This window comes from Rhinolophus sinicus, linkage group LG10 (assembly GCF_036562045.2).
Source record: "Rhinolophus sinicus isolate RSC01 linkage group LG10, ASM3656204v1, whole genome shotgun sequence".
Lineage (NCBI taxonomy): Eukaryota > Metazoa > Chordata > Mammalia > Chiroptera > Rhinolophidae > Rhinolophus > Rhinolophus sinicus.
The window spans coordinates 29,146,837-29,159,398 of NC_133759.1; the positions used below are offsets into that span (position 1 = coordinate 29,146,837).

Consider the following 12,562-nt stretch of genomic DNA (forward strand, 5'->3'; position numbering starts at 1 on the left):
AAAGCTTCTCATACTATGAATTACTGCTGTGAGTGAGATGGATGATCCTATAGAGGATACTGTGTTTCATGTTGTGTAGGCATCTGGATAGTCGGAGTATCGTCGTGGTATTCCAGATAGGCCTGAAAAGTGTTGAGGGAAGAAGGTCATGTTGACCCCTACGAATATGATGAGGAAGTGGATTTTTGCTCAGGTTGTGTCTAACATATAACCTGTGAATAGTGGGAAGCCGCCTATAATGGCGAATACGGCTCCTAGGGATAGGACATAGTGGAAATGAGCTACGACATAGTATGTGTCATGGAGTACAATGTCCAATGATGAGTTAGCTAGGACGATCCCGGTTAGGCCCCCTACAGTGAATAGGAAAATGAAGCCAAGGGCTCATAGTATAGCAGGTGATCCTTTAATGTTTCCTCCATGCAGAGTTGCTAGTCAACTAAAGACTTTTACTCTAGTGGGGATAGCGATGATCATGGTAGCTGAGGTAAAGTAGGCTCGTGTGTCAACATCTAGTCCTACTGTGAACATGCAGTGGGCTCATATAATGAAGCCTAGGAAGCCGATTATTTCTATATGGTGACCAGTCTTCAGAAAGACGCGTCTAATTTATTTAGGAATCTGACTACTGTGACGCCCAACTGAGTAGTCATAGAATAGAATTTTATAGTTTTTAAATACTGCAATCTCTCATACTAAACATAGAATCACATACACTGTACCTTGTTTACTCCAGAACATTCATGGATTTTCTGTTTCGAAAATGACACAACACAATTTCTCAAAATGTGTAATTCTTTCTGCTTTTCAGAGGTGATGAAGTAATGGCACCTGAGTTATCAACAGTGCCTCAAGAGCATGTCACTTTATCTAGTGGTGCCTTTTTACAGGCTCCACAACTGTAGGATTTTTTTTTAACTTGCTTGAGCAGTTTCATATCACCAGAATTAGATATTTCATTTGATTAAATTAGGCCTTGGTAGAGATGGAAGAAACCAAGCCTCGTTCCTGATCTCTCCACTCAGCAGCTCAGCAATAATGTTCTCTGTGCTAACATTCCAGCCTTCCTCTGTCCCGTGTCAAACCTTAGTTTGAACCACTTAATTGAGATCAGTGATGGAAGATTCCAGAATTATAATTCTGGCAGGTAGGCCCTCTGTAGAAGGCCCCTTGTCAGGACCTCTGTGTGGGATCTAAGAGGAAGCCAAGCTCCAGGGAAGGAAAATTCTAACAGTGAGGTTTCCTGGGCTCAGAGGCTGTATCCCACGTTTCCGCTGGACTCCCTGTGTCTAAGAGCTGATAACATCCCATCCATTCTTTTTTTTTTTTTTAATTAAAGTTTACCGGGTGACAATGGTTAGTAAAGTTACATAGGTTTCAAGTGTACAATTCTGTAATACATCACATATATATCACATGGTGTACTCGCATCCCATCCATTGTTAACCAAAGAATGCCCAGTGGCTAGTAGTTCTCCATCTGGCCCTGGGGTCAGGATGTGCCTCAGCTTTGCAGTGCTCCTCCCAGGCCTGGCCTAACAGGAACGTCCTTAGAAAGTGCAGGATGCCAGCTTGCACAATACAGGGTAACTCATACTGATGTCAGAGTCTGGATCTTAGAGTCTTCATACTCCCAGGGCCTAGCACGGTACCTGCCGCTGTTTATAGTATTCAGTGACTCTTAGTTTAATGCCTGGGTAAATAAAGAAAGTTTTGGATATCTAAAAGGCATCATAAAATTCTCTTGGACAGTTTTCATTTTACATGGTATGACCATTTTACATGACCATTTTATGTGGTTGACAACACTTTGAATTAGGCTTTATTATATTCACTTACAATGACTGCATTTTTTTCACAAGTTTTTTATTGCTAAAACATGGTAAAGAAATATAGGCTGCTAATATCCCCAAAGCCATGAAGCCAAGAAGTCCATGGTTATCAGTGTTAGTAGTTAATTGGCTAATCAGAATTTCAAAGGACTCTGATTTTTATATAAATGTAATTTTGTGATACTTTTGTACTATAAACATATCTTTGTCTGAAGTGCTCTTTCTGTTGTATTAAAGAGAGTTGTTAATTCCTAACCAATTTAGGTAAAATGTTAACACTATCTTCTATCTAGTCCAGAGTAAATAGCTCTTTCTCCTTTTTCAGAAACGTATGTATAATTTTTACAATACACAGATCCTAAGTGTCCGTCTCATGCGCTTGTCAGTTGTGTATGCCCATGTAACCACCATCCAAAACAATATATCGGGAGTGAATATTTCTTACACCTGAGAGTTCCCTCGTGTCCTTTATAGTCCATTCCAACGCTTCATCCCAAGGCAACCACTTTCTGATTTCTATTACCATATATTAGTTTTGCCATTTCTTGAGCTTCACATAATTCGTGTCTAGCTCTTTTTGCTCAACATGTTTTTGTAATTCATCCATGTTGTTGAATATCTATGTTGTTGCATGTATCACTAGTTCCTCCCTTTAGAATGTATTTCATTATATGAATATACCATGAATTGTTTATCTCTTCTCTTGCTGATAAATACTGGCTTATTTCCAGATTAGGCTGCTATCAACATTCTTATACAGCTGTTTTGATGTTGTTCTTGTTCTTGTTGTTTGTGGGTATATATTTTTTCTTTCTCATGAGTAAATACTTAGAAATTGAATTTTTCTATCAGCTAGGTTTATGCTTAACTTGATAAGAAACTACCAAAGAATAAGTATACATTTTTTTCACTCCCATCGGGAATATACAGGGGTTCTGATTGCTCTACGTCCTTGTGCAAATCTGCTATTATCAGTCCTTTGGATATTTTCCATTCTAGTTGGTATGAAAATGGTATCTCATTGTGGTTTAATTTGAATTTTCCTGATTACTAATGATGTTGATCATCTTTTCTAAGCATATCAGTAATTTGTATATCTTTTTTTGTGAAGTGGCTATTCAAAAATTTTGCCAATTTTTCATGGGTTGTTTGTCTTTTATTCTTGGTTTGTAGGAATTCTTTATATATTCTGAATAGGAATCTTTGTCAGATATATGTACTACAAATTGTATTTCCCAGTGTGTTGCTTGCCTATTCATTTTCTCAATGATGTCTTTTGATGAGCCAACAATTCTTATTTCAGTGAAGTTAATTTTATCCGTCTTTTTCTTTATGCTTAGTGCATTCTGTTTCACGTCTAAGAACTTTTTGTCTACCCTTAGTCTCCATTGTTGAGGGTCCCCAACGCCACCCTCAGCTTCAATGATTCACTAGAAGGATTCACAGAACTCAGAAAAGTTATTATCGTTACAGTATATTATGGTAAAAGGATACAGATCAGAATCAGGAAAGAAAAAGAAAAAGGTGGGAGTCTGGGAGAAACAAGGTACAAGTTTTCAAGTGTCCTCTCCAACTAACTATGAAGATACATAATGATCTCAAAGTGAGGGAAGAGAGGGGAAGAGGGCAAAACTACCCCACCAGTGGGCATCTCAGAATTAGAGCGGCTTCCATTCTGATGTGTTTCCATAGGCCCTAATCCTCCACCGACACTGCTGTTAGGAGCCACAGTTACTGAGGGGAGAGCTACGTATCCCTCGGATACATTGGGTCAGAAAATAAGTTGTTGAAACTACCACTCTAGAAATAGAAACTTCGGTGTTTATTTCTATAGGTACCGTATATCTTGGAGAGCTTATCTAATGACTTTATACACTTGATTAATGCATAATTGCTTATTATTTGTTATGTTAGTAACGAGTGTCATAAATTGTGTTCAGGTCCAGTTAGGTAAACCCCACAACCTAGCTTATGTCCACACACTCCTCAGTGCCAGCCTTTTAATCCCTAACAAGCACTGCTCCATTTGCTTCACATCATATTGACAAAAATTTACCTGCCACATAGAAAATAATTAAAGTCTATAGCTGAAAGGAAACATGTTTCACTTGAAAGTCAGACTCCTAAGGAATAAGTAATACAAGCTAACTTTCATCATTTAGTTTGAATAACAACCTATAAAACCTAGAGCTCCTTGAGATGTGGTGTTAAGTTCATTTTCTAACAGAAACCTTCACAATATGGCAAATTAGAATTAGATACAAATGTCTTTCATTGAAAACAAATTTGATGCACTCAACTTCAAAGATAGAGAATTAAAGAAAGTTAGAAAATTCATTTGACAGAATTTGAAGCCTTCAACTTACAGAATTTGTAAGTATCAGTGCATCATGAATGTTAGCTCAGTTGTTAGAATCATCGTGAAAAGTACTTTGTTGCTACCCTGACAGCTGTTTTAAATTTCCAAATAAAAGACTGATGTCTATGAGAATGAAATAAATAGGAATCAAAACCCATTCAGGGTAGGTCAGTAATAACAGACTAGAAAAATACAGAAATATAAAGAGAATATTGTTTCTCTCCAAAAGTCAGTCACGTATTTATTGTATATATATAATCTCTCTCTCTCTCTCTCTCTCTCTCTCTATATATATATATATATATATATATATATATATATATATATATATATACACACATATACATATATGTGTATATATATGTATAGAGAGATACTCATGGATATATATATATATATATATATATATATATATGACATCAGTTTACTTTTCCAACTACTTTTTGTACTTAAGAAAATAATTTTAAAATAAGTTATATTTTTTTTATGGTGGAATAAAAGTATAAGTAGATCGAGGTGAGAAAATTATAGGAAAAAAAAGGAGTCTATGTTAGAAAGAAAAGGGAAAAGAACAGAGAAAAAAGGGACTGGGAAGAAAGATGAACAGAGAGGAGAAAAGAGGGGCAAAAAGAACAGAATAGAAACAAGGAAGCTGGGCTAACAGGCCCCTAAGTCTGGAGATGGGCTTTGCTCAGCATTCCTCAAAGGCCTAGACTAGTGGACAGGCCTCTTACTTGTTCCTGTCTTCTCAACAGTATCATGAAAGTGATGGTAGAAGCCACTAGCCACAGCAGATTATAAGCCCTTGGAGTTGGAAAGGGACTGTCATTTAATCCTGCCTTTCCCCATCCCAGGACAAGGAAGTCTGTGTGTCTGAAGATGAGTTTTCAATCTCTACTTACATAGTTACAGAAATGGAGCACTTGCTATTTTAGATGGAGCCTATTAAATCATTAGAAAGGATTTCCTGTGTCATAGCTTTTTAACTGTCTTCTGTTACTTTTTGTAACTTTTGTAACTCATGTCAGTCTTTAAAGCCATGCAAAACAGGACTGCTTTCCCTCATGGCAGTTCTCACGATGATACAGGACTTGCTCTCCAGCTTTTTCAGCCATTCCTCTTCCAGCTTAATTTTTATACCTCTCCTCTGTTCCACTCCATTTTATAAATACAAAACTCAGTTCTGTCAGAAATTAATGTATCACCAAGAGCTGTCTCCCATAGTTGTCCAGTTGTTGCCTGCAATGTTGGAACTCATCTAGTATTTTTAGTCACATGTTTATATTTAATATGAAAGGATAATATGTATTTACTATATGTTGATACCATATTTACTTTTGAAGGATAATTTTGCAGGGTACAGAGTTCAGGTTGGTGGGTTTTCCTCTCAACACTAAAGATTCTCTTCACTCTCTTCTTGCTTTCATGGTTTCTGAGGAGAAGTTGGATGTGATTCTTATCTTTGCTCTTCTATAGGTAAGGTGTTTTTACCGCTGGCTTTTTTTCAGGATTTTTTTTTTCTTTAATGTGCTTTTCTGTAGTTTAAAAATGATATGATTAAGTATAGTGTTTTTGGTGTTCATCCTGTCTGGTGTTTTCTGAGCTTCTTGATTCTGTGGTTTGGTGTCTGACATTAATTTGGGGGAAATTCTCAGTCATTATTGTTTCAAATATTTATTTTGTTCTTTTTCTTCTCCTTCTGGTATTCCCATTATGCGTGTGTTACACCTTTTATCGTGGTCCCATAGTTCCTGGATATTCTGGGTTTTTTTCTCTTTTCTTGTGTTTGCTTTTCAGTTAAGGGAGTTTCTAATGAAATATCCTCAACTTTAGAGATTCTTTCCTCAGCTGTGTCCCTTCTATTAATAAACCCATCAAAGACACTCTTTACTTATGTTTCACTATTTTTCATTGCTGTCATTTTTTTTTCTTCCTAGAATTTCTTTCTCTGTGCTTCCATTTCCCATCTATTCATGCATGCCATCTACTTTATCCATTAGTGCCCTTAGCATTTTAATCATAGTTGTGTTAAATCCCCAGTCTGGTGATTCCAACATCCCTGCTGTATCTGAGTCCTATTCTGATGCTTGCTAGGTTCTTCAAACTGTGAGTTTAGTACTTTTTTTTTCCTTTGTAGTTGGACATGACGTAGTAGGTAAAAGGAGCTATTGTTAGGCCTTTATTATTGTGGTGATACCGGGTGGGAGGAGAGGAAGCATTCTATGGTCCTATGATTAGATCGCAGTGTTTCAGTAAAGCTGTGCCTCCCAACTGTGAACTTCACACATGCCTCTCAGCCTCCCTCCCCAACTTAGGTGGGACAGGATGGCTAGTGTGGGCTAGGGTTGGGTATTTCCCTTCCCCAGGTCCGTTAGGCTCTGATAAAACCCCAACAAGTTAGACTGTTAAATAGTTTCTCCTGAGGGCAGGCCTTGTTAAGAACAGAGTGCTCTGGTGTTTTTCAAAATGGGTTATTTTCCCCTCGCCCTGCTGGAAGCACAGTTTTTCTCCCATACTTACCATGAGAACCTGGTAGAGCTCCAGGAGATAAAACTCACCAAAGTGTGGGCATCCCCAACCATGACTGAGTCCCCTTGGAGTTTTCAATCTCTCAAATTTGTCCCCAGTGAGCCTCTACCAATTCGCTAACTACAGCTCAGATTTCCCTATCCTGGCACTGGTCCCTGTGGGTTTCTGCTTGTGGGTTTTGCTCTACATAGTAAGCTGTGTATCTGCATTCATCTGTCAGTCTCTCCAGTTTGGGGAAAGCAGTTTGCCCTGTGACCTCACTTGTCTTATGGATCTAAAAATTGTTGATTTTTTAAATTTGTTAGGACAGAATGGAGATTTCTAAGCTTCTTAGATGCCATACTGGAAAGCCATACTGGAAACCAGAAGTTCACGCATTTACTATTAGTGCAGCCCAGGAATCTTATTATTCTTCAGCAATATCACTGTGGGTTTATAGACCTAACCAAAACATTAATGTTTGGGAGTTTGATTTTATATATATATATATATATATATATATGAACTCACGTTAACCTATGCCTCCCTATTCTATCTGTAATGTCCAGTTGTAAAAAGTTTTAACCTGAATGCATAAGATTTTATTTATCTTTGTTAAATTTTATCTCTTTAATTCATTTCTCATGCTAGCCTATTGAGATTATTTTAAATTTTGATTATTTTATCTAATACAGTACCATGTTTCCCCAAAAATAAGACCTAGCTAAAAATCAGTTCTAATGCGTCTTTTGGAGCAAAAATTAATATAAGACCCGGTCTTATTTTACTATAAGACCAGGTCTTACATAATGTAATATAAGACCGGGTCTTATATTAATTTTTGCTCCAAAAGACGCATTAGAGTTGATTGTCTGGTTACGTCTTATTTTCAGGGAAACACGGTAGGTGTCTCTGCAGCCTTTGGTCTCAAATTCAATAAGCACATGTTCTCTTTCTTCAAGTCACAAAATTGTAGAATTTTCTATCTAAAAGGGACCCAGATATCATATAATTCACTCCCCTTGGCTTAAAGATAAGGAAATTTAGGTCCAGAGAGCAGGCTAAATATCTCTCCCACGTCACACAGCTCATTGACAGATTATGACGGGTGGGGGGATGCGTAAGGCTGGGAGCAGGTCTGTGAACCAAATCTGAGACACATGTCATCACAAGAAAACCTTGGTGGGTGCTAGAACATTCAACAATACACTTAAGGTACAGTTGTTCAACTGTAACTGAGCATGCGTTATCCTCCATTATATCCACTGGCACTGACATACCTTGATAAAATCTCACAGACTTTCACACCTCAGACAAGAAATAAAGTTGCCTTAGAATAACTTGTTTTCAGTGAACCATATTGGCTAATTGTAATAAACTACAACCATTTCCAAGTAATTAGTAAGAATATTTGTATAAGCCAGTCTATTTTCCAGTTCATGGTTTCTACATCCTTTTGAAAATCTGAACATTTCTCCACTTCCATTCTTCTGTTATTTCTGTTTGTAGTCAGTAAGACAAAATGAGTAATGAATTGGAACACAAACAGACGTAATCATCTGAAATTTTAAAATGTAGCTAAGTAACAATTAAGTCAGAAGACTAGAAAATGTGGAGGAAAAATGTTGGTGCTATTGCTATAATCAGGTGCAAATGTATAGCTTTAAATGCTTTGATGTGGAAAGAAAGAAAATGAATAAGGGAACAAATGGATGAGTGAATGAATGAACCAAGCATTCAACCTTTAGAAACACAAGAAAAGAAATAATAAAAATATAAATTAAAATACAGAGAAAAATAATTTAAAATAAATTAAAAACTCATTCTTTAACAAAAGTATAAACTAACATCTAACAAAATTTTATTGCAAAGTGAAATAAACAAATATTAGATACTTAATGTCAGACCTAAATTATAAATCTATAGGTAGAAAGGAAATAAACCTGGTAGTATCAGGATTTAGACCAGGAGAGGAAAAGTTGTAGAAAATTTTTACAGAATTAATGTGATAATTTTTTTCTTTTTTTAAGCTTCAGAAAGGTTTTAGAAGTTGAATGAAAACAGTTCATGACTCTGGTAATTAAGAAGGCATTGGAGACCCTAGAAGCTCTTTCGGTAGAGTATAGGTTAGAAAGCCAGGCTGCAAGAGATCAAGTGGGTAATTAGAGGCTAGGGAGAGGCAGCAATTTTTAGAGTTGCAGAAACTGAACAAAATGGGCCCCACAGTGAAGCCAGGTTGGGTTCTGGTAGACGTGTTTTGAAGGATCCTTGGATCTTCAGGAAAATGCCCTTGGCTACTGATTGAACCTGCTAAATGAGGTTATACCAAGGGTAATTTCTTGGCACCATGTTAGAACAATCCCTCCTATATGGTACTATTTTTAATAATATTATGTAGTAGACGACTGTAATGAAAGACTTTGATTACACAGAATTTGTTACTCACTAGATTTGATGTCTAATATCTTGTTAACTCCAAAGTTCTCTCTTTATTTCAACACTGTTTACACATTGCACTCTATCTTTAATCCAGTTCGATCCTCACTGTCCATCAAATCTCTAACTGCATTAATTTTCACTAGTTTGGCACACATGACTTAATAGAATACATCATAGGCAGTAATAATTGTTACAAATTGTTTAATTTTTCTTGTAAAGAATACTGCTACTCATATTTAGGATCTATATTAGCTAACTCTGGCCTAAAAATTGTCATGCCTGACAAGCAAACTATGGACAGCATGCTTTCCTTAGAAGTGCACGGTTTACAATGTACAATTGTTTATATCTGAAAATACGTAGAGTCACCTTCAATAGTTGTTTTTAAAAGAAAATGTTTTTCTGGAAGCTATGGGTAATGGATGAGGGGGAAATTGGTTAAAAACAAAAAATGTTTAAAAAAAGAAAAACAGTGCTCATCCCCTTTTAAGAGCTATTTAGATGAAAAATTGCTCTGCATGAGCTTGATCTATATGTTTTTCGTGGTTATTAGTAGTAATGAAGATGCATTAACTGTATTCTCTTGATAATGCTCTGGCAGTTTTTCAGTACTTTTATCAACATATAAATTTTACAACTGGCAATATGGGAATTTGACTAGTACATTTTTGTTTATAAGAAAGGGTAACAAAATTATAACTTCTTCATATCTGTGAATTATGAATCTTGACTGGCAAAGAAGCAAAACTAAAATGCAGTAGAACTTCATTCAGTATCATGATAGCTCTTCTTTCTACCACCACTCACAAGAAATGGGACTGTGTACAGGCTGCTGAGTGGAACACGGTGCCAGAGGTGAATGCCTGCTTCATCTAGAATTTAGGAGTTCTTTTCGTTTCATTCATTCTTTTTCTCAATAAATACGTATTCAGTGCCTTCTCTGTTAAGCTGTAGTGCCTGTAAATTGAAAACGCTCTCCTTCATAAGGAAGCAACTGAAAACGAAGTAAGTGGTGCATAATCCCTATATATCCTTATCTCTATTAGGAATGTTATTTTCAATAATTTTTGGAAGGACATTAAATAGCCCAGTTCCTTAAAGATGAAACGTGATGCAAAAAGAACCATTTGAAAAATGAGTTTTTGACATTGCATTGAGTTATAAATGAACAGATCTTTCTTTTATAATGCTGAATTCCAGGTTTTCAACTTGATTTGTCCTATCTCCAAAGCAATGTCTCTAATACCTAGCCCATAATATCAGCTAGTACCGTTAGAGCAAACTTTATGGAAGGAAGAAGCAGAGTGTTCTTTCCTTTTTATTATAGAACTATGGATCAGTTCAATTTTAGAGCTATATGTAGTAATGCCAAGGATACGGCTGTCATATGAAAAGTAGGAGAATTACTGTGTAAGTGCTGCCAAGTACATCGGAGAGAAGGAAGTGATAGTAAAATTCAAGTTAACTAAAATCAAGTAAGTGAATCCCTCAAACTTGATTTTCAGTTTCCCACTTTTATGAAAAAGACTCAATATCTGAGGTAATAAGCTTCTATTAATGATTTGAGCAGTGAAAATATAAACTTTGGTATTGTCCTAGAGATGGACTACCTCTAACAACTAAAATAATTTGTAATCATAACTGGTCTTCAAGATACTAGCCCTGGAATACTTCAAGGTTATGAATCTTATGAATCATTATGAATCAAGATTATAAATAAAGTAATCATTCATTTAACAAATGTCCGTTTGGTGTCCTCTGTTTGCCAGATTGTTATAACACAGGTGCTGGCAAACCAGGAAAGCCGAAAGAAGTTTGTGAAGGGAGGGGAGTGCTTATGGAAGTTAATTGCTGCTGAGGGGTCAAGTAAAGAATGGACCTTTGGCTCTGCAGGGTGGAAGTCATTGGTGACTTTGAGCAGTGGCTTCAGAGCAAAAGCAAGGAGGCCACAACTAGAGCTTAGTGGGCCAAGGACTGAAGAAGCAGAAGTAGCACTTTAACAGACCCTTTGGAAAAAACACGTTATGAGGAAGGAAAGAAGTGGGATGGTAGCTAGAAAGGAGTGAGGGGTCAAAGGAGAAGTTAGTACACACACACACACACATCATGGTTGTATGCTGATGAGAATGATACAGGAGAGAAGGAGAAAATGATGCAGGAGAGGGAGACACAGGAGCAACAATCTCGAAAGGTCAGAGGAGATGAGATCAGAGCATGAATGGAGAGGCCAGCCATGGCAAGAACAGGGACTCTTCTTCCACTGTCACAGGTAAGAAAACAGGGCATAGGTAGATGCAGCAGCCGTTTAACAAATAACTATAAAAACACTTATTTGTGCTAGGCAATGCAATACAGTAGAGAGACAAAAATCCTTGTCTTCATGGAACTTTCATTCTAGTGGAGATTGGAGGAAGTGGACAGATAATAACCAAAGATGTAAAATGCGTAGCATGTCGGGTGATTTCAAGAGCTATCACGAAAAGTAAAGCAGGGAAGTGGGAAAGAAGCATATGGAGTGGGGTGGCAGGGGATGAGGGTGGATTGCAGTTCTCGTGAACTGGGCACTTGATGTAAGCTCTATGAATTTACGTCGTGACCCTCAGACACATTTATTTGTCAAAATCAGATAAAATATGACGATGCCAGGGCTTGTGAGAAACTTACTCTCAGCCTCATTTCACAGGTGCCCCCTGCCTTGGGTAGCCCGAGGTTTGCCCTGCCCTGTACCTCTCCTTTATAGTCCTCATCAGAGGTTTTAATCACACACTTATTTATGTAATTATTTGAGTAATATATTTCTTCTCTACTAGACCAGAAGCTGCAGGAGGGGAACTATGTCTGTTTTGGACAATTGTGTCCCCAGAACCTAGCACAGTGTTGACAAATAATAGGCCCTCTCTGCTGAATGAGTGAGTGAATGAGTGAATGAAAAGTAGAAAGACCATTTTCCATACACCGCATTTTAAGAATCTTGCTGTTGTATTAGTGTGTAGTCACTTTTAAGTTTTCACTTCTCAGTTGGTGTAGCTGATCTGGTAAATGGCCGTTTTCAAAGCAGATAAAGTCTGTTTTTATACCCATGGAGTATGTGAAATAGTGTGAAATAGAATTGTGCTCTAACTTAAATAATGTCTCTCCACCACTTTCTGTTTTTTTACAGGACCAATGCGAAAGGCGCTCCCCTGAATATAAATAAGGTCTCTAATAGCCTGATTAATTTTGGAAGGAAGTTGATTTCTCCAGCAATGGCCCCGGGCAGTACGAGTGGCCCTGTACCAGGAGGCAGTGGTGGCAGCCCCTCCGCTGCTGCGGTTCCCACCAGGACGTTAGCAGAGGTCCCCAAGCAGCATTTGCAGCAGCAGCAGCAGCAGCAGAGGCTGATGAAATCGGAAAGCATGCCAGTGCAGTTGAACAAAGGTAAGGAA

The 12,562-nt window shown here is 37.3% G+C and overlaps 1 protein-coding gene across 3 annotated transcripts in view; it reads left to right on the plus strand.

Moving 5' to 3' along the window:
- The window catches only part of TBC1D5 (TBC1 domain family member 5), a 489,595-nt gene that overhangs the window by 411,539 nt on the left and 65,494 nt on the right, over nucleotides 1-12,562 (plus strand). For all 3 annotated transcript variants that reach the window (XM_019726007.2, XM_074312796.1, XM_074312797.1), the window contains one exon: nucleotides 12,298-12,554. In XM_019726007.2, coding sequence (XP_019581566.2) covers nucleotides 12,298-12,554 — 257 coding nt within the window. The remainder of the gene's footprint in view (nucleotides 1-12,297; nucleotides 12,555-12,562) is intronic.